The sequence below is a fragment of the Suillus bovinus genome (genome assembly GCF_016758785.1).
Source record: "Suillus bovinus strain UH-Sbo-P2 chromosome Unknown EDB93scaffold_66, whole genome shotgun sequence".
Lineage (NCBI taxonomy): Eukaryota > Fungi > Basidiomycota > Agaricomycetes > Boletales > Suillaceae > Suillus > Suillus bovinus.
This window is the reverse complement of record NW_024542122.1, coordinates 17,578-39,060: the sequence shown is the minus strand read 5'-3', so window position 1 is coordinate 39,060 and position 21,483 is coordinate 17,578. Positions and strand designations below refer to the sequence as shown.

General features: G+C 47.1%; 8 protein-coding genes across 8 annotated transcripts; 1 reads left to right on the top strand and 7 right to left on the bottom strand.

Moving 5' to 3' along the window:
* Window positions 1–42: 42 nt before the first annotated feature.
* Window positions 43–1,953, bottom strand: EDB93DRAFT_1242361 (major facilitator superfamily domain-containing protein; the record flags this gene model as incomplete). Its single annotated transcript, XM_041452003.1, is given in 10 exon segments — window positions 43–244; window positions 309–449; window positions 503–619; window positions 665–1,018; window positions 1,107–1,325; window positions 1,430–1,516; window positions 1,565–1,672; window positions 1,720–1,739; window positions 1,791–1,880; window positions 1,900–1,953. 10 exon segments carry the CDS (start codon window positions 1,951–1,953, stop codon window positions 43–45), a joined length of 1,392 nt encoding a protein of 463 aa, XP_041304020.1.
* Window positions 1,954–3,003: 1,050 nt separating this feature from the next.
* Window positions 3,004–6,608, bottom strand: EDB93DRAFT_1303096 (adaptin N terminal region-domain-containing protein; the record flags this gene model as incomplete). The annotated part of the gene is made up of 10 exons (XM_041454711.1): window positions 3,004–3,921; window positions 3,972–4,427; window positions 4,488–4,728; window positions 4,781–5,247; window positions 5,296–5,441; window positions 5,492–5,705; window positions 5,751–5,890; window positions 5,946–6,180; window positions 6,238–6,399; window positions 6,453–6,608. 10 exons carry the CDS (start codon window positions 6,606–6,608, stop codon window positions 3,379–3,381), a joined length of 2,760 nt encoding a protein of 919 aa, XP_041304019.1. The 3' UTR covers window positions 3,004–3,378.
* Window positions 6,609–7,881: 1,273 nt separating this feature from the next.
* Window positions 7,882–10,057, bottom strand: EDB93DRAFT_1322564 (rab-GTPase-TBC domain-containing protein; the record flags this gene model as incomplete). Its single annotated transcript, XM_041454960.1, has 5 exons — window positions 7,882–8,151; window positions 8,203–8,627; window positions 8,680–9,165; window positions 9,219–9,666; window positions 9,700–10,057. The coding sequence occupies 5 exons, from the start codon at window positions 10,055–10,057 to the stop codon at window positions 7,949–7,951; spliced, it is 1,920 nt and encodes a 639-aa protein (XP_041304018.1). The 3' UTR covers window positions 7,882–7,948.
* Window positions 10,058–12,937: 2,880 nt separating this feature from the next.
* EDB93DRAFT_1303088 (uncharacterized protein) lies at window positions 12,938–14,418 on the top strand (the record flags this gene model as incomplete). Its single annotated transcript, XM_041454710.1, has 5 exons — window positions 12,938–13,170; window positions 13,219–13,337; window positions 13,391–13,872; window positions 13,901–14,011; window positions 14,069–14,418. The coding sequence occupies 5 exons, from the start codon at window positions 12,938–12,940 to the stop codon at window positions 14,159–14,161; spliced, it is 1,038 nt and encodes a 345-aa protein (XP_041304017.1). The 3' UTR covers window positions 14,162–14,418.
* EDB93DRAFT_779476 (uncharacterized protein) lies at window positions 14,419–15,692 on the bottom strand. The gene is made up of 2 exons (XM_041457442.1): window positions 15,314–15,692; window positions 14,419–15,237 (listed from the first exon to the last, which is right to left on the bottom strand). Exons 1-2 carry the CDS (start codon window positions 15,377–15,379, stop codon window positions 14,527–14,529), a joined length of 777 nt encoding a protein of 258 aa, XP_041304016.1. The 5' UTR covers window positions 15,380–15,692; the 3' UTR covers window positions 14,419–14,526.
* A 1,480-nt stretch (window positions 15,693–17,172) lies between these two features.
* Window positions 17,173–17,527, bottom strand: EDB93DRAFT_1253924 (uncharacterized protein; the record flags this gene model as incomplete). The annotated part of the gene is made up of 3 exons (XM_041453541.1): window positions 17,173–17,264; window positions 17,323–17,448; window positions 17,518–17,527. 3 exons carry the CDS (start codon window positions 17,525–17,527, stop codon window positions 17,173–17,175), a joined length of 228 nt encoding a protein of 75 aa, XP_041304015.1.
* A 456-nt stretch (window positions 17,528–17,983) lies between these two features.
* EDB93DRAFT_779449 (uncharacterized protein) lies at window positions 17,984–18,426 on the bottom strand. Its single transcript, XM_041457441.1, has one exon. It carries the CDS (start codon window positions 18,339–18,341, stop codon window positions 18,111–18,113), a length of 231 nt encoding a protein of 76 aa, XP_041304014.1. The 5' UTR covers window positions 18,342–18,426; the 3' UTR covers window positions 17,984–18,110.
* A 2,598-nt stretch (window positions 18,427–21,024) lies between these two features.
* Window positions 21,025–21,386, bottom strand: EDB93DRAFT_1253923 (uncharacterized protein; the record flags this gene model as incomplete). Its single annotated transcript, XM_041453540.1, has 3 exons — window positions 21,025–21,122; window positions 21,182–21,307; window positions 21,377–21,386. 3 exons carry the CDS (start codon window positions 21,384–21,386, stop codon window positions 21,025–21,027), a joined length of 234 nt encoding a protein of 77 aa, XP_041304013.1.
* Window positions 21,387–21,483: the final 97 nt, after the last annotated feature.

Below are 21,483 nucleotides of genomic sequence, written 5' to 3'. Positions count from 1 at the left end.
GACATTGCAATTAATAGGATACTCAGCTTCCGTTTCCTTCAACTACACCCGATATCTAAAACCAATCGGGCCGCGAAGCCCATTGATATCTTTCACATCTTGCTCATCCCTCTCAACCTGCTCATTCCAATGCTTCAAATACAAATACATACCACCAAACATGCATGTCGAAATTCCAAGTGCAACGATGCAGATGGCATAGGAATAACGATATGTTGGGCCCCACGTCGACGGCCATACGTACCTATGTGAGCAGTGCAGTCGTGCATAATTAGTGAGAGCAAGAGATTGATGACAATGTCACTAACGATCCAATAATATTTCCTACCTGCGCCAGTGTGTTCATCAGGGCAATAGCAACGGCGCGCTTCGCAGGTTCTCTGACGAAAGTGTCGGTGATCCACCCTAAGAGCACCAGGTATCCAACGAGGGCTTGAGCCATCAGAAACCTGTATGTGTCTGAGGACAAGAGTGATGCCCCACGAGTGGCAATACCACTTACAGTGAAATATAGCGCGCAGCAATATCCATCGTAAAGATCGATATAATGAATGCAAGGGCGCCAAGTGCATTGGAGACAACAAAGCATTTGTAACGCCCCTGTTTCTTATCAGAGTACCTGATTTCGTGAGATGCGATTTTCTGATAGAAATGATTCACTGACCATGCAAGAAAAAATGCGATTATACCCGCCAACAACCACGGAGGAGCACAAAGCAGCAACGTTACGGTCGTGTCATATCCCAGTGTCGCGCACAGCGTTGGGAAGTAAGCGAAGAAAGACTGCCCTACTACCTGGAAAATGGTCGCGATTGAAAACAACCACACCTTCCAGTCAGACACAGCATCCCGCAGTCCTTGCACGGTCGTCCGCTTCCCAAGCCCGTCGGCTCCATCATGGGCATCTTCTGCAAGGCGAGAGATAGCAAGCGCTCTTTCCTCTGGGGTGATCCACCTGGTGTTGTGAGGGAAATCAGGGAGTACGAAAATCGCGCAAATAGCGACCAAGATGGTGGCGCTGCCTTCCATATAAAATAACCATCTATAGATCATTCAGCTCTACGGAATGATAGAGACAATCGTCACCTGCCTCCATGCAGCTTGACCAAGTATATCCCTGCATGCTGTGAAGTATAGCAGATGCAAACAGGGATCCGAATGCAGAACTGAGAAAAGTTCCAGAAGTAACGAGAGCTAGTCTCAAGGCGATCTCGTCTCGCTTGTACCATTTAGATACAAGAAATACAATGCCGGGGAAACAGGGTGCTTCGGCAAAGCCAAGAAAGAAGCGAGCGACAAGAATCCCAGTATAACTTAGGGTCAAACTATGAGATATGATCTGAAGGATGAAAAACAAGGATATGTACTTCGTTGTTGTTCCTGAGCATAAGTTATTAGCCACCTTCATGAACGATCAATGTCGACGAACCTGACTAATACTGATATTGTACCCCATAGTAACATACAGCACGGAATGATGATAGAAGGTCTCTCCAGCCAGTGCAGGAACATGTTCCTGAAAAAAATTACGTTCAGCTGTCTCTTGACAGAAGACGGAACTCACGCTGGCACTTGCATGAGACCGTATCCAACAAGTAGGATGGACAAAGTCGTGGCGTATTGCGCCCCATGCAGGTGCAGGTCTTGCTCAAAACCTTGTAACCGAGCGTTGCTGTAGATAACATGAGATTCATGCAAGTACAACGACATACCACGCACCTAATATTGGCCCTATCAATCTAGGGTGCGCAGTAGCATCAGAACAGAGTTAGCGAAAATCTCAGACCCACTAGGTTCAAGGTTTGTAAAATCAGTAATATGAACATGCGCAAATCAAGTTTCCTCAGTAATCTCCTCTCCAAATCATCACGAGCATGACACTGGACTGCCGGTGAGCACGTTGTCGATCACGTCGATGGTGTCAACCGCTTTTTCATCGCTGAGAGTGGACATCGTTATGGTGGTGGGGGGAGGGAGGGGGGACTTAACATGTAGGCTTACATATATCTCGGCGACATACAGGTGAGAAGAATAGGGCGAATTTGATTATAGCTGGAAGCCATGACCGTCTGCAAACGTCCTAAAATGATATTGACCGCACCAACAAATGATCATCAAATCAGGCTGCTCCACCAGGACAAACCTCTAGTTCATCTAGCGATACTCCGGATCAGCGGCTCTGGTAATTGGTTTGGCCAGATAGTCGTGCTAATGGATTAGAGTCAGATGATACAACATAGATAACAACTTTGCGACGAGCACGTAGCCATCATCCGATAGAAGCCCCATGCCGGAGCCAGAGGATATACAGACGGGAATATGCAGCCTATAGATATATCAAAATAGACGCACCCTGGAAGTAGCTGATAGAACTACATAGGACCGGCCCAGATCCGTTTAATCAATCACAACCTGCAAGTTGCTGTAAATTCTTAGTGGATACTCGTCTGGACTGGCACATGTGCAACCATCAGTGTATCCTTTCTCCATACTACGATAAGATGATAAAGGTTATGGCAAGGTGATGCCTTGATTTTTCTGGTTTGCAGAGTTTAGCGATGCTTCAACGATGCTTCTGCGGGCGTACGAATTATAATGCATTTAACCATCAGATACGCCTGCTAAGCTTCAAGTTGCTGATGGCACATTAGCTCGTGAGAGATGCCGATGTGACAAGCAACTTTCACAACAGGAAAGCAGTGGATTGTGTTGAATAGCGAAGGGGATGCTGTGATAAAGCAGGGGCTGGGTGGGAACCTGAGAGGAATATCCAAATGTGAATATGTTCTGGGCGGAAGTACTATGGCTGCAGGAAGCCGGAGACGTCTCAAAGACATGAGTCACGACATCAAAATTCGAAGACAAAAAGGTAACACAGCAGTGTTAGAGATAGTTAATGCTTTGGCAGCTATTTTGACGAAAGTCCGCACATTTTTGGCAAAACGTATATCACACAAACAAACAAAATTAATTCTTTGACAGTTCGATAGCATGAGTACTTACAACGTCTGCTAGTTTTTTGTTTTCGAAAATCGACGTGTTGAGTCTAGCGTAGAGTTACCGCGCAGAAAAGTACATTTTCCCTAGAGTTCGCAGCGATCTGACCAAGTTACATTTACGTTTCAAACTTCAGTGATTTGTCTTGCCTAGCGGCTTCGTAAAAAGATACTGCGGGTAGCGTGCCAGTCATATCAGGCATGCAAAGTAGTACCTCCAGTCTCCAATAGTTCGCCTTGCGAGCACGCGAGCAGATATCAAACCTATTTCAAGTCAGCGAAGTGAATTTGAAGGAATGAATGCTGCTGCTGAGTTCCCTAAGTATCAACACAAAACGCGTTGGAAATGAACCTCCGGGGCCATCGGCAGTATGATATCACATCAATGTGTAACTACTGTGTCTTGATCACCTGCCTTCATCTCTGGTTTCACTGCTCGTTTCTTCTTTGCCGTACCTGTTCCCTTCTTCTTTGCACGTACGACTTTAATGGGCTCTGGAGTGCTCGTGCGTAGCTCGTCATCAGGAACTTCATATGATTGGAAGGAGGGAAGGGAAGGTGGAGGCGTCATGGTGACGTCAAATAGGTTTGGAGTTTGGCGCCGTGAGGATGGCACGGGAGTTGATGGTTGCGGCGTCATGACAACGCCCGCAGGCATCTCGCCCTCTTTTTCCACAACAAACAACGGAGGAGCGGATCGCATGGATGCGCTGCTTCTCAGTCCAGGAAGGCGGGGTTCCTCTGCAAGGGTGTCAGTCATTTTCATGTGCGTGGAGAGAAAAATGATACCTTTTGGTTGTGGTAAGGGACCGTCTAGTCGGACAACAGGGATTGAATCGACATCCTCTACAGGAGGCTTTTGAGATCGGTCGTCCATAATATAGTATGGGTCGTCCCGCATTCGTTCCAGCCTCTCGGCCTTAAGCTATAGAATGGTTGAGTCGAAGTGATGCGGAGATTGTAGTCAGTGCCTACCCTCGCTCGTTCAGCTTTTTCTTCAGCTGTCTCTTCTTCCTGCGGTGCAAGCTCCTCTTGATAACCTCCCTCCTTCTGCTTCTTCTTCCCACCCTTAACCTTCATCCTACTTCCAGACTCCTTCTCTTTCCCTTTCTTGTTCCTCTTGATCTTCCGCTCAGTGACGTCACCGTCATCGCCCTCTTCTGCAACGCGATCTTGCATTGACGGTACAATCCACGCGTCCAGGTCAAGCCCATCAGGAACGGGCACACTCGCTTGCGCGATAGGTGCAACAGGATTAAGTTCATGCGATGAGAAAAGTGGTTGAATAAGGTAGAGAGACTTCGGAAAACTCGGTTCTATTACGGGGTCGAAGGCGGCTGCACTCGGGTCCGAGAACCCATTTTCATGCTTTGGTTTGTACATCGCGACATCACGTTTGATGAAAATAAGCAACTGAAGAACGTTCGCGGCCTATAGAAATGAATTAATTAATTTTGCGAATCCCTGATCACTGCGATCCTCGTCACTCACACGCTCTTGGACCTCGATCTGGTTGCTCGATGCAAATTGTCCCATTTGTTCAATCATGATATCAACGGCTTTCTTGAGATCTTCGAGGAAGCTGTCCGTCCACTGCTTTGCCGCTTCAGAAGCCCAATATCCGAAGAGCTTCGTGGCCGATTGTATGCACACGGCGGTAATGTCAGGTCTCAGAGATGCAATCTCTGGCTGGAGTAAGTAGGGAATAAGTTCGTCCGGCGCAGAAAGCTCGCTGTGGGACGATCATTCAGCATATCGTCAAGGAGTGTATTATCACAACGCACCTGCAGTACTCTCCACATATCCAAGCCGCTGCCCACAGCACCTCGGAACAGCCACCCTGCTCACCCGCGTGCAGCAAGAAGGTATCATCAGACAATACCTTTACCATCAACTTAACTGCATAGCTCCTAGCCGCTTTGACGCGTCCAACAACGTCTACAAGTTGGTCGCGAATTTGCGTACCAATGTCGACGTTTGATACGTATGCGAGGTCAACGAGGACTGAGAGGTACCATTCAAAATCGGATACATTGTCATAGGTGTTTTGAGAACACATCGTCATGATCCTTTGTGACAGGACAAGGCGGTAGGCGGTGGACTGAGATGGTGCACCCGGGGACTTTGCAGGAGCAGAAGGGACGATGTGTTGAGAGAGGGATTGTACTGCAGACGGAACGGCGGAGGACTCGGGCTTGACAAGATGCGACAGCAGCTGCTGTACAATGGATTGTATATTGTCTCGGTTGACCTATAAAATTTGTGTTTATATAGGCAGAAGGTTTTCATGATAACTTACGAGTGCTGAGAGTAGATCTAGCGCACGCATACGGATGCTGATATCTTCATCGTCGACACTGGAAAGGATTGTATCCTGGTGCTCCGCAACCAAATAAGGGTGTGTAGGTACAATCTTCACCATTGCGAGCAAGGCAATGTACTTCACTGTATCTCAGTTAGCCACATCCATACAAAGGACAAAGTAGATAACTGACGGTTCTGGTCCTGATCCTCGATGAATGCTGCGAGTTTTGACACACACGTTCGTGCAAGCGAATCGCCAGTAATGCCCTGTAGCATATTACCGATAATACATGTGTGTACACACTCGTATAGAAGGGAGATCGCGGACGTTGTGGATATGAGGTCGGTGATCGGTGGTTGCAGTTTCTTAACTAGCCTCGGTTCATGAGGCGAGAGAGAACCAAACTAATAAAGGTTAGCAGACTCGTAAAAAGCAAGCAAAATCCATACCAACTTGACAATTTTGATGAGCATCCAGTTATTAGATGAAGTGGTTAGGAGATGGAAGAGCTGCGGGGCGAGCGGAAGGTAGTCTTGGGGGTTTATCCGGGCGAGCTCACACAAGACATTTACTGTCGCGCAGACCACGCCTGGGTGTGTGATTTGGTTAAATAAGCAGCTTGATCTCGTCTAGCTTTAGCTGACCTGGATCCGAATCTTCTAACTTTTCCTGCAGTCGGCCAATACCATGACGGAGAGCGTCAGGGTACTTCTGAAACACCCTGTACATAGCAGCGACTGCTCTCTTGCGTATGTGGGCTCTCGAGTGGTTGAGCATACCAACCAATTCAGGACTGAGGTCGCGTGCAAGGTCTGGAGTCATAATAGAAGAAACACCATTTAAAGTGACCGCAACATCTGCAGGCGTTGAACTTAAATCCTAGATATAATTCAATGGCATGCATCACAATAAATGGCTGGAGCGTCTGCCTCTCACCTTCTTGAGCAAGTTGGTAGTTAACATCAACACGTCCGTGTCCTCGTTGAACGACTGGACGGCACCAAGATATCCTACGCTCTTGATATGGATCTTTGGGGACGACATGACCTCTACGATGTGAAAGGAAGCCCAGCTCATGTCATATCCTAGCATGTCCAGCTACAAAAGGACGTCAAGCTCGAAGCGGGTGGAGAGTAGTAAGAGCAGCACACATATGTAAGTTTCATAACAGCACCAGCCTTGAGCTCCATATCCTTGCTCTTGATTTCATGCTTGATCTCGTCCATGGCCTGTCCAATGAATTTACTTTCATCGTTCTTGTTGGCCCGCAAGCCACGAATGAGATCCTGGAGCGTGCGCTCCCACATGGCAGGAATCGACGGTTATCAGCCGCGGAGAGTGTGAAACAGATATGTTGAATGACGTTTGACTTGAGTTTGACAGGTGCGTAGACGAGCTAGACCTACGACGGATCAGTAACGGATAAAGATCTCACAGAATTCCTTGAAATCGTTGCTTATAATGTATAAGTAAACGTGCTCCAGGGATGTACTAGGCTTTCTGCAGAGCACAGCAGTGTATATTACATAATAGCTCACTTCAAGTTTGTGGTTAACCGACGTGACATCCCTTGCATGTACCCTCACGCTGGCTGGTGTGTCCCGAGAACATTAACACCATATTCTAGGATATCATACCAACATTCCTAATCATTACCTTTCAATCTTCTTCATGACGCCAACAGGCTCATTTTGGATATCATACCAACATTCCTAATCATTACCTTTCAATCTTCTTCATGACGCCAACAGGCTCATTTTCACTGACTTTGTCCAAAACAGGACTGACCAGGCATCGATTTATTCCCTGAGGACCTTGATGGATCCTATCGGTATCCGTACGCTGCTTCTTACTGTCTGCTAGACTCTGGGAAATTGCCAACAAATTCGAGATGGCTCCATGTGCTTGAATGATACAATCCGTACGTCCGTCTCATGTGTCCAATTTACCCCTCTGATTCGTGGTTCCGCTAGTCAATCTTGGATATGTTATCACTTTCGAGCTCTCCAAAGATCTACAAGGCGGACGTCATGTCCGAGTCAGCATGATGTTTAAGAACGGAGCGCAGGAAAACAAGTTTTGTCAGCTCAAGATGTTTAGCAACAATAGCATCGTTTTCTACTCATTCATCAAGGAACTGGCTTTCAGTTTTGCATTTTAGCAGCCACCGGTGTCACTTCGAACCCCTTTGTGCTAACAGGGATGTTGAACTTAGTGGACTATGATCAACAACGATTGGCGTTTAGGCGGTCCTTCAAGCTTTTAGTTCGGCATAGGTTCTGTCATTCGTTCTTTCCTACATGGGTTGGGCAATACATCTCAGTGCCAGAAGGCGCTGAAGCTTGAAGGCTGAGAGGGAATTGTGATAGTTGTTTGGGTTCCTAGAGACTAGTGCGTTGAAAGCATCAAATGATCTGCCGAGGTCGTAAACATGGTAATTCTAGCTTTGCGCGGTATCCGAGCTGGATTCATGTATGCCGCATTAGGATTCATGAAGATTGCTTCCATTATGTAATGACGTGAAGAGAGTGAGTACAACGACCGTAACGCAGTCGCAATATATACCAAGGGTTCCAATAGCAATGCAAGTCTGATATCAAGACGGTGAAGATTAAGGACGAAAACAAGAGCAAGGAGGGGAAGGGTGCTATAGAAGGGCTTCGCTATCCTTACCTGAAGCGACGAGCTCGGCCCAGTCCTGACGCCACTGCGCCATTTGTGATCGCAGCTTTTTATTTCCGAGCATGCGTTCTATCCAAGATAGAAGTGAGTCGTCGTCTTCGGGTACGAAGAAAGAGGATAGAAGGGATAATATCGTTTCGAAATTGGCGGAACTGGATGTGATGTGATCTATTGATTGAATTAGAACAAGGATCACTGAATGAATTGAGAGCGACATGCCTCGATAGACCCATACGATAGAGATCGCCACCGCAATAAAAAGGTCTTCTCCTTCTAAGAGATACGCGTCCCATAGCCGGAGCTGCGTCTGAAAAGGGACAGAGTTGGCAAAAAGCGTAATGTACCACTTTGTCGCGTATGAAGTCGTAGAAATCATGTGTTTCTTGAATGCAGCGTACACGTCCGGCATCTTCGATTCCATAATTCGTTCCTGGACGTAAATGGCCTCCAACAATCCTGGAAAACCAGGAGCAAAGATGGTGTGCATGTTGTAGTTATCATGTAAACGGCAAAGAGCCGCATAAACTTTTTCAGGCTCGAAGTAGCATAGAAGAGTCGCGGCTATCGGACCCATGCCTTGCACGTAACCACATTGGTGGCATCGTAATGAGAATGAGTGTAAGACGCGGAACAGTGAACGTTGCCTGAAGCAAAGGTGTCAGCTTTGGCAAGATCAAAGTTAGTACTGAAACCTACCCAAGTCCGTACCGTGTGTGAAACATGACATGTCCACTGATGGTTCTCGGCACATCCAAGTCGATCTGGACGTCGTAGCTTGAGGGCTTCTCCAACTCTTGCAAATAATTATTTTCTAGCTCCACAATCGCCTTACGTCCGGATTTCGAAAACCGATTCATGAGCACCTCCCAAGCTGCCCTTCTCCATCTGTCAGGAATCCCCTTGTATACCCTCTGCCGAAGCTTGTGCATTTTCGATGCCTTGATGCCCCACGATTCCACATTTCCGCCGCCGTCTCGACTAAGAACTTCCAACATCCTGTCCCACTTGGCAACCCGCATCTGTTCCTTGAACGGAGATGAAGCTGCGGGCAATGAACTGACGGACACAGCATGGCTAGGGGCTGATTTCGAACCAGCCCTGACTGAACTTAATCGTTTAAGCAGAGGTCCGGATGGGAGAAAAACCAGTCGGTCGTGAGATGGTACCGTGAAGAATCCATAGCTAGTTGCAAAATATGAGATTTGAGAGGATAGGCTCCCCTGATCCAATCTCACCGATCTAAGCTTGACAGCACATTGAGCTCTTGAGCTTCAAGGTCTCGTGATTTCTCTGACGGACCAGCCAAAGCAGCCTCCGCGCGTAGTTCGCTTCCTTTACTCGCACGAATTCGTGCGCGCGTACGTTCCACACCCTCCTCATAGCCATCACCTCTGACACCAACCACGTCGAGGTGGGCATAGGTACTCCGCACGTGAAACGCGTCCAGGTCTTCACCTTCTGAGGGTACCAACGACGTTTTGCTAGAAGGAGTGCTTAATTTCGACTGCTGTTTAGTGGTGGGAGAAGAAGATGGCGTTTGAGAGGATGGGACTAAAACAGACGTTGGTTGTTGGGGTGTGAGAACCGAAGTAGGTTCAGGAACATGGCGTTCTCTGCTTCTCAGCAAGGATGGTGGGTGATTATGGGGAGGTGTAAGATGTGATACAGGAGGCGAAACGGCGTCTAGATCAATTGAACTACACGAAGTGAGAGCACTTTGGGAACGAGTTGGGATGGGAGGAATGCGCTTGGAACGTGTAGGAAGTTCCATGGTGTCTCTTCCATGAGAATTGGTATGATTTGAATGTGGGAGAGGATAGGACAGGTTAGCAGAGCCATTCGAGGTAGCTGATAGCCGTGTCCGATCGTGAGGGTTTGATAATGCGCCAAAGGGCTTCGTGTCTGAGGATAGGTCGATAAAAGTGGTGTCGGTATTGGAAACATAGGAAGTTCTGTGATTAAAAAAGTTACTGTAATTGAAGCTGTCCCCCAAGGACAAGTCAAGTTCTTTGGAAGGGCCCTCAAAGGTTGAAGAGGCAGTCCAGCTGGTTTGCTCTTCGTCGTCCCCGTACATGGAATATATGGTAAATATGGCAGATTCTGTCGAACTGCGTTCTCTGTCTGTCGACGATGACGAATAAAGCTCGGGAACGGAGGACGCTGTCGACGACGGTGATAACCTCGGATAACGACGACTCGGTAATTGTTTTGGTAGCGCAAGAGTGGTCGACGACGATGGAGTCTCCATAAAATAGAGAAGTTAAACGGAAAAAGGAACTTGAAGAAGAAGAAGAAAAGGGAATCGAATTGAAGGAACGTTGGAGGAAGAAGAAGCTTGGGAAAAGTGAATATGCCCTTTGAGAACAATTTGGTCCTGGATGAGAGATTCAATATGAACGCCGATTCAGGCAAGTCAGTGATGTGACGACCGGGTCAGTCTGTAACAGCCACACCGCAACGCTGGCTGCCAGCTGGCATGGCAATTCACTCATTCTCGTAAATAGTCTACTACCAGGTTACCTGCTAGGCTGCACATAGCCATCTCAGACGTTGACAGGATCCCGGTAAACAATGGATACGGGCAAGACCCGGTTTCATCTCAACTTGAAGATATGTGCTGGACTTGCATTCACAGAGTGAGAAGTACTCTCTAGTTTTCGTGGGCAGTGACATCTTACCACCATGCAGGTGGTCTCAAATTGACAGACCTTCCCACCCACAATTTATCTTCGAGCATGTGATGCAATCATACGGTACGCCAACACAGTTGATCCATCCCCCCATTCGGTCCGGCACGCATCAGGCTTTCGAAACTAAAATCTCCCGAATTTCAGTTGATTGATCGTTCGCATGTGACGCACAACTGCACACGTCCTCCGCCGGGGCTGCCTAAGTGACCACTTAGTAGTGGCAAGTGCTAGCCGCTGTCGAATATGTAGCGATGAAATAAGTCCACAGACCGTCGGAATCCCGACTGGTCGTATTCTTGAACGTTTTATCCGTCACGGTGCTGGCGCAACAATCGCTCCGTTCGAAAGGAGGCCAGACTTCCCAATTCGAATTCCAAAGCTCTCCGCATACGTCATAGAATAAGTACCATCCTTACCTTGGGCTGGCAACTGGTATTTTGTCCAGCGCAAGAGCGAAACTCAATTCGGCAACGGTCAGTTACAAGTTTCTCACGATCTCGCCGCTTGACCTTCAGAGCAGAGAAATGGTAATCCCTCCAGTGCCTAGAGACTCTTATTTTCTTCTATTGGTGAAGACTAAGCGTCTCAAGACCAGTCATCCGCCTGATTATCAAAGCTGTGGAAAACAGGATATATGGCAGACCCAAAGCTACCCCTGTATAATCACTGTTTCTCGATTCCATCAAGTAATAGCCATGTCACTCAGAGATCTATCCAATTCCAATTTCAAGGCTCCAGCCGTGGAATTCGAAATGCCTCACTTCGTTCGTTGGGTCTTTGATCAGCCCATCGGAAAGCCTGATAGTGCCTTATCACCTCGGTCGAGCTCATACTATGTTGCCGAGGGAGGATGTTACCAGAATAGGTAACGAACTGGACTGATGCATGCTGTTTCTAACCTGATCACAGTTAGCTTGCGAACAGCCGCAACTATAATACCGCTACCACCTGAACAGCGAATTTCGGCTAAACGTGGATTCAACTGAAGCACTATTTAGGTTGATTCATGGCTGTACCTTTATGACGCCGAAGTCAGTGCACCGGTCAGGGTAGCCGACACATACCGAGGAGAATATGTTTGACCTAGCGGTGTCTGTCATACTTCAAAAAAAACAGAACGTTCGGTTCAATGACATCTGTAGCCCTGACCAACTGCTTTTGCTTCAAGGGCTGGAGAACACTAAGCGCGCACAACTTGGTTGGATATGACGAGCACGGTGATTGCGGCCCGCCGATCTTCAAATCAAAAGCAGAGCATTTGTCGGGCGCTGATACTTGTCATGTAGGATGCCTTGAAGATCGTGGGCAGGTTGGCACTGCATGTCATATGTATGCTACCACTAGAATGCTTTAGGATTTGACAACGCTGATCAGTATACTAGTTCTCACTTAAGCATGCTCCCTATTCGTTTTGAACTTTGCACATATTCCGCTAGTGGTTTCCAACCAGACGTGGTACGAACCGGAACTCCGAGTCGTGTGCGAACACTTCCAGGATACAAGTATAACAGAAATCACAAGACTCTTTGCTGGATATAATAGGATGCGATTTGTCGGATCGGAAAATCACATTGTAGAAGGCGCCAGATAAATGCGACCACAGCGTAGCAGGGGTTTTCATAAATCTCACATACTATGGCCATTTTGGAGGTGAGTTCATCCTGTGATTTCAATGCAGTTTCCTTTTTCCCGCTTACTTTCCTCACGCGCTAGCTTTATAAAGTCAGGTTCGTTATCTCTCTTCGATGATAATAGCAGTATGTCCGAACTGGAGCGCGTTTCGTCATATCATGATCCAGGTTTCCTTGACGTTTTTGCAGTTTCTGCAGACGTTTGTGCTAGGACCACGCCTGATTCTTGGCTGTGTAACACGCTCTTAGACAATTGTATGCATTAGTCGGGTACGTACTCTCCAGATTGATCATTGCGGGAGATCATTGTTTGTTTCGAGTTTCGTTGTGGTGTTTATAAAAGTCATTTGGTGGCCTAAATGCATGCCTATCATATAAACATGCCAGCGGTTATGCGTTTTTACATACGTTGTAGATAGACTTTGTGCGTACAAGGACACCCCTGCTCCCCCGACATCGGACTGACGCGCTGAGCCACATTGATCAGTCGCGAACGAGGTGAAGCCACCTATAGCTACTTCTGAGTGGAACTCCGAAGACGACCGAGATACAAAAGTGGATTAGGATGAATAACAATGTTTTAGGATTTGAACGCGTAAACAAGTATCAACAACACGGTCCGTCTTGATAAAAATGTCAGAAGCATCGAGTTCTCGTCTTTTGTATCGCGGCTCACTCTCCCTGCCAGACTCTTATATCTTCTTAGATGGACTCACATTCTCAGCAAACCTCGTGGCTAACAAAGACCTCCTCCACAATCCACTCGCCCTAGCACTCGAGAGCATGCGCGGTCGTCCCTCTCTCAGACTAAAAGGAACGGAATCGCTCAACCACATATGCATAGATCCTTCAGATGATGTCTGTATGTATGTAAGCCCATAGAACTACCATAACACCCCATTTACATCCAACAGGGACATCCATCCATCCGCCACCCTCTCTCGCGTCTATTTTGAAAACATGCTCTGCTTATCCCGTCTGTTTCCTGATGGGCGCACGGAAATAGGCGTGCGTGTAGCCTTGGGAGATACTGGTACATTTACTCCCTGATTCTTCCATTCGATCTGGGCTGATTACCATCTGTAGATGGTCCAGCAACGACAGAAATACTGATATTTGGAAAGATTCATTCGTCGTTGACTACTCCATCCCTAACAATCCACGTTGCACGCATCATTCCCGCTACTCGTGCTCCCCGCCCAGACGATCCCACACCTCGAAAACCGCCTCAGCATCTTCTCACGCGCACACAATCCATCGGAGAACTCGCAGCGAACACGAGGATCAGAGTCAAAGGAGATGACTCAGAGGTAGTGAGACGCGCAAGAGAGGTGATGTTGCATTTGCCGAATTCGAAACCACGAGGGCGAGGAAAGGACAAGGAAAGAAGCAACGCTGTATTCAAAGTGCCCACGGTCCCAACAAAGAAAACCAACCACGCACAAGACGCAGACGTTTTCGGACCCGTCAGCGATGTTAAAGGTAAAGCACGTGCAGTGGATGAAGGAATTGATGATATAGAACAAGAGAACAAATCTGTCTGTCCAACCCTCTTCCTTGGCGTCCTTGTCTTGTACTCAAACATCACATCTACAGATCATCAAGAAATTCACTGTAAGGCACCTTGATGCAGTCGGCGTGCCCAAGGCGCATCCGGAGTTTAAAGAAGTTTTTGGGTTCGTGTATCGTGGTACAGCTTTTGCTCTTGTACGTGAATCTAATCTCCTCGGTGGTCGCGTACTTACTTATCTTTTGCCATCTCAGAGAGCCACGATAAAGAAATCTCCTGTTAGTGCGCGAGCTCTAGAGACGCTTGTGGAAGCACACATTAAGCTTTATGTTACATCACCCACATGAGAGGAATGGATGTTTTCTAGTTGGAGTCGCATTCCCAGCAGATCGTTCGTATACAGCACGGAATTATATACCCCGCTCAGAGAAACTAGTATGAAGGTCCATAATGCTACCATATATGATATAAATATTAAAAATGCATGAAAGAACATCTACCGAATAAAATCAAGCCATTAGGCCCTAACATATGATTGCCATGGACATTAATTATCGCATGAAAGAAAGCCTGCAGAATAGCATCGAACCATTAGTCCGATATAAGTCAGCCATATATATTGATTATCGCAATAAGATATGCAATAAAATATGCGGGGAAACACAATAGTACAATGATCAAAATCCGCTCGAAGGCATTAGGAGTTGATGCATCAAGCACCGCTCCCCACGCCAGCAGCAGCAACAACAGGTCCCGGATAAACACTCCCCACAATCTCTTTGAACGCCCTATCATTCTCGTACCTATCCCTCGTCTGCGTAACAATAACCTGCAATATAGGCCTGGGACTCTCCGCGATATGCACATCATCCTCATCCCTCTCAAAAGTCGAGGATGTACTAAAACAATTGAGCGCTTGGAGCACCGGGCTCGTAGGGCGCGAAGGGGGGTTGGAACGGGGTAATGCAGATAACGAAGAACATGGAGAGGAGCTAGGAGATGGCGAACGTGAGAACATTCGTGGAAGCCTTATCTGCGCTCTAGATGGCATCCGACTTGGATTGCGTGAAGGATTGGGCGTGGGATTGAGATTGGGATTGGGATTGGGGCGGATAATAGTGCGTGTGACTACAACGTCATCCCTCTCGTAAGCATCGACTTGTTGAGTATGCGATGGAGGCACATCAGGCATAGTAGAAGACGCAGTCCCGTATGTGGTAGAAGCAGAAGAACTTGGTGTGGATGAACGTGATGCCTCCGAATTTTCTCCCCCGTCAAGAGGGACCACCACAACCTCATGGTCGGGCCATACACCACCTACGCTCGCACGTACGGGAAACAATCCACACGGTCGAGTTCTGACGCAAAGGCCCTGCCCCATCGTCGATTTTTCAGCGCCGGTTTTAGAAAATGAGTTTGGTCTCTGAGAATAGAGATGGAGGTGAGCGTGGTGTGAAGAAGACGCAAAGAAATGAAATGAAAGGAAAAGAAATACTTACTGTGCTAGTGCGCAGTAACGGGTCGAAACGCTGTGCGTCCATGGGGTCGTAACGTGCGGTATCCATTTCCACCTTGGTATGTATGCAGCGTGATACGGCGCCGGAGCGATCAAACAAATTTTAGAATGCCTGTAAGGAAAGGGACGACGATCTGCTCATCTTCGCGAACCAAGGATTTAAGCAAAAATGCCTGGTCCACAAATAACTATGGACAATAAAGTGTGGAAGCAAGATGTTCGCCACTTATCGTGACTGTGCCACTGGCGCTTTTCCTTTCCTTTCTTGCCTGTTTTTACGCGTACATATCGGTGTGGACGTGCAGGGTGGCATTGGCGTTCAAGCAATAGCCCGCTTTGTATGATTGCAAGTCCGAGGTTTTAATCCCGGGCGTTTGAAACTTGGTGAGGATCCACAGCGAAACGTGTCGTCCTAGTGGAAAAGCTGCCACGCATTGAAGGCATTGAAAGAATATTGATTATCGTGAGTCAACAGGTCTGTCAGCATGTTCATTTTCGTGCGGTCGTCGTGTCTTTAACGTGTTTTTGGTCTTTGTGCCGGCGCCTATTGCTATAACGTGTTGTCTGTAGGGAATCCACGCGTGATCCATGTACGAGTCCTGCAATGAGTCTCAGCCGTTGTATGCGCAGCTTGATGAGACGGGATCCGAGGTTGATATATGGAGAGCGAGATGGGTCATGGTACATAGGATGCGGCCCGAGCGGATGCGGCTGATCGAGGTGAGTGTGAGGGGTTGAGGATTGGAGGATCTGACTGTGGTTGTGATGTCATGTAATGTAGGCGGCACCCAGGCAGGCGGCAGGTTGTCACCCGCGTGTCAGAATTATACTGGCACGAGATGACTTGCCTACCGCGGGTATCCGGGAAACGTGGTCGGAAGGCGTCGACAACACAAGGGTTTTGTTCTACATACATTATCCTATCCACTATATGAGTATTTGTAACCCATGAACACGCTTTTATCGTGACTTACGGTATTATGCTGCCAACCATCAACATCCCCATATGTCTAACGACATTGCCGCATTAGCCAGTAAGTAGGCAAAATCCCTTTACACTTCAAACAGCGGCTGCATTCTCTCCAGATCAATGGGAATTGAGGACTGGGACAGACAAGTTTGGATGAGGAGTAGTGACGGTGTGAGTGGGTGAGAGCAGTTGTACCATATATTTTAATTCCTCAAACATCTGCACAACTGAGCGCTCTCATCGTTGAGATTGAGCAAATATATTGTGGAATGTAATATGTATGTTGTTATCAGCGATCAACGATTTTTGATTGGCTGACTACGCCACTCTGGTGGAGGACTCCGGAAACCGCAGAGACAGAGATAAAATATAATATAGTAAATCTCACTACGGGGTCCGCAATATTTAAGACAGGTCTGAATGTCTCAGTAGCTTGCCGTGTAAGCAGATATAAAATAAAGAGATCTTGCATGTCAAGAAAAATATGAAGCAGTAACCTTTGCACGTGACCAAATGATTGATCTGCTGACAAATAGAGCGCGGTATGCTTACCAAGCTGCCTCTGAGTTTCAATGTACAATTTCGCGGACTTTCCACCGAATTGTATTTCTACCTTTCATAATCTGGGTAACGCACATGGTAGTGTATTGATACAAGAACATCGGAGGTACAAGATATGGCGATACAACAGTACTACATAGTCATCGAAAATTCAATACACGTTGTATATCACTTCAACTCTATCAAAAAAAACAAATATCCAAACCCGGCAGCATATACAGTCACTTTTCATCGTCTAGCTTCTGCAGCGTCGGGTACCAAGAAACGAGTCGCAGACATTCAGGGCTCATTTAGAGTGCCCGCTATGCTACTCAGCTCAACATTTCAATGGTCTTCTGAGCGGCAGCCTCTCTCGCAGCCTTCTTGCTTGTCGATGACGCTTCACCGTGTTTCATATCGTCGACTAGGTGAACACAATAAGCAAAAAGTACGTCAGGATTTGTGAAGAACAAACTACGCACCAAAACAAGTCACAGTCCACACAGTAAGGTTCTCCGGGCCGCTACGCCCTTCCTCGTACCTGATATGAGTAGCGAAGAATGCCCCATAGCGAGCCTGCATGATATTGTTGAGCTGCATGACGGAGTCTGTCCATCGTGAATTGTCAGTAAATTTTTTGCAGGGACATGGCTGCCTCGGATGAAAGAGTGACGCACGGGAACTCATGATGAATGACTTGAGATTTGGACTTGTAAGAGTATCTGTTGTTCAGGTGAAACTGAGTGTCCGCTGGTCGAAAACATGAGGTAGAATGGCTCGTATAAATCCCCTCATGAACTTGTAGACATCAGTTAGCAGTGCCCCGCACGAACAAGAGTCGCCATTCAAAGGGGGATAAGCCACTAGACGCTCTGCTACATCCAACCAGTAAAGATGTACAAAATAGCTTTAGCGTATCAGTCACTCACTGGTTTTTTCCAGCGTACCTTGCAGAAGTACTATGAACCGGTGATGGAGCCGAAATTGACTATTGATTTTGCTCCAGGTGACGCTCATGAATCACTCTGTTGGACCAGATGAGATGACCGGCGGAGATCCATGAACCATGACTTTGGGAGCTTTGGCTTTGATACTGTGTCATCTCTCGGATACGTCCACTCTCCGAGAGAACACAGAGGATTTTGATGACAGAACGGACAGTGACACAGTGGAGCAGAAAACAAGACTTTCTGCTGTGCAAGCGCTCCAGTTCTTGACCCTAGTTTGACAGATAGTAAAAATACAGAGGTATCGTGGACGTTCTGTCATCCTAACGCGGAGTTGGCAGTTGCATATGTGAGGCATGGCAGCAAATATGGAGGATAACAAGGATGATTTTTTGGGACCGAATCGGCGATAGTTTGGATAAGCGCGCGTCTATGTGCTGGCTCATTTCCAGAATCATGTCTTTGGTTATTCGGTTTTGCGGGAAGCAAGATATATGTAGGATGCCGTATAGCAGCGGCAGTAGCAGAAGACTCAAGTCAGATAAACCCCACATACGGCACTCGGCGTGAAGACCTGATGTTGGTTCGAAAGTCCGAATTGCGAACAAACACGCATGGCCCCGACTGCGTGACGAACAAAGTTAGGGGAAGATGATACCGGACGGAATGATCTTCTTCCTACACTCGAAGTTGTTGTCGAAGATAGAAATTGAACGCGCAACGGTCACAGCAAATCTTGGTGGGACATCTCCGGAATCATTTGCACTAGGAGCGCTCGGAAACCAGATACATCCGGTGTCGACCCATATGTCTGTAAATTCTCACGTTCCTTACATATCTCGAAACTTGTTTGCTCTCTCTCACCTGCCATGTTTCATCTTTTTCTTTTAGTGTGAAGCATAATTAAAAAAACATGTATATTATGTAATATACCTCAAATATTGAAGGGACTCGAGTGTAAATAAGGACAAATAAGTAATGTGTGATCGGCGAGAATTTGTCTTCAATCAAGGCTCAAGCTGATGGAAATTTACATCGTACGGCGATTGTTGCATGATTAATTTTGCCTCGCGTTCTATCAGCTCGTTGAACATTTATTTTGCCGTTGCTTTGTTGTGCGGCGGAATGGTGGGGTGGTTTGTTCAGGTCCGCAGTGATGCTGATTGTCTAGTCATACCTGCTATAACAACACAGTGCGCATCCATTCCTTCGCCTCTCCTTCCTACTGATACACCAACGATCCAGCCCAGTCTCGGAGTGTTGTGTGTTCAATGGTGGTACGGGTATGTGCCATCTGACTTTTCAAAAAAAAAAAAAAAAAAAAAAAAAAAAAAAAGATCTTATCGGAGTCAGGCTGTATAATTATGTGCGTGGGTCATTTTTTTCACTGGCAGAGTATGGTTCAGAGTTCTGCCAAGTTCTGCCAGTCTGAGTTCGGCTGGCAGAACTGCTTCAAATAATTCTGCCCATAATACTAGTACTAAGTGCATTTTCCTTCAGACCGGTAGAACCATATAGTCAGTGAGTGCCTGAGATCCAGAAACATATCGCTCTTCCCAAAGCGTTTTCAACCAGTCCAAAGAAACTAAACTGGCGTATGAAGGATTCATGCGGGATGATATTTTGAATCACGAGCGCGTGAACCGGCGCTACACTGAAGGAAAGAGATATCCGAATTCAAGGACCTGGGCGGGTCATACTAATCTAGTTGCATGTTGGAAAAGGGACTGCATATGGACGAATTCTTCCTGCCGCGCCACCCGGACGATGAAGAATAATACCCGGCACACAGTATAAAAAGTAGTCTTCCTAGCGACTGTCTCATTCAAATCGTTTTGAACCCATCATATCCGAGTCATATCTCCAGTCTCACAAACAATGCATATCTTCTCTGTCCTCGCAGTTGCTGCCGCTTTGATGGCATCAATAGTATCCGCCGGTCCCGTCGAATTCGACCTCCGTGATACTGATCCTCCTGGAAACTGCACTGCATTCTGCAGATGGAGACCCTGCTGCTCTGACAAGAATTGTGAGCAACAGGGCAACCACTATGTATGTGTGTAGGCCGAATAAGTGTCATGTCGCGTCAGTGAACTATGGTGAGTCGTGCTTCTACTTCAATCAACATCGGTTGAGATCATGCCTTATGGCACGATATTTCAGGGCTACTACCAGCTTGGTGAACGTCTTGCTTCTCACTGCCGCTCGAGCAATCATTGGAGTCTTGGAATAGGGGAACTCTCAGATACTCGAATAATAGAATGTGATTAAAGAGTTTTGCAGTCGGTGTATATCGAAAGTTGTCATTGTCAAACTGCGAAAGTTTAAGGTCCAGAAATTTGGCACTTGGTCGCTGTAAGCCCATCGAGGGGCTCGCATGAGGCGCTGGAAATCTGGAAGATGAAACAATCAAAGTTAATTCGTTCTCCGAGTGTCCGCCCGGCTGACATGGTTAGTGCCAGTTTGAAATTACGGTGGGCGACATAAGGTAGAAGAGTATTCTTATTGGGCTAATGTACAGGTTGAACAATTAATGCGGCACGGGGCCGGCGTACTAGTATCTTCTGTATCGACATACTTGGAGTTGCTCAGACTGTTCATTTATGACATGATCACAGGAATCGACCTACAGTAATGGAGACTATGCACATGTGGCACGACATATGGTATGAAAGATCCTGACTCCTGCCAGGACCAGCGGTTGCTTGTAACTGTTAGGATCCAAACCTTTTGGTAAATAAACGTACACATGCTCACCGAGGTCACTCGCGCATGTTCTCACTACCTGCTTCCGCTACTCCAAGAGTTCTAAAGTAGATTCTGGCCTACCAAATCGACTGCGGGAATTTCTTATGCTTCAGCATTGCGGTGTCTTCGCACGCAGTTGACACAAGCAAACGTCTGGGTGTGCTTACCAAGTCGCTTCGGAGGTTTAATGTACAAGTTCGCGGACTTTGCTACAGCGCTGAGCGACCACCAAATTGATTTCTACCTTCCATAATCTGGGGAACGCACATGGTAGTATATTGATACAAGAACATCGGAGGCACAAGATATGGCGATACAAGAGTAGCACTACATAGCTAAAATTGAATACATGTTGCATGTCACTTCGACTCTATCAAAAAAACAAATATCCAAACCCGGCAGCATATACATTCACTTCTCATCTCTGCAGCGTTGGGTACCAAGAAACAAGTCGCAGACATTCAGGGCTCAGTTAGAGTGCCCGCTATCCTACTCGGCCTCCATCATTTCGATGGTCTTCTGAGCGGCAGCCTCTCTCGCAGCCTTCTTGCTTGTCGCCGACGCCTCACCGTATTTCATGTCATCGACTAAATGAACACGATAAGCAAAAAGTACGCCGAAGTATTTGTGAAGAACAAATACGCACTAAAACAAGTCATGGTCCACACAGTAAGGTTCTCCGGGCCGCTACGTTTTTCCTCGTACCTCATGTGAGCAGCGAAGGATGCTCCATGGCGAGCCTGCATGATATTGTTGAGCTGCATGACGGAGTCTGTTCATCGTGAATTATCAGCAAAATTTAGGCAGGGGCATGGTTGCCTCGGATGAAAAAGCGACGCACGGGAACTCATGATGAATGACTTGAGATTTGGACTTGTAAGAGTGTTTGTTGTTTAGGTGAAACTGAGTTTCCGCTGGTCAAGAACATGAGGTAGGATGGCTCATATA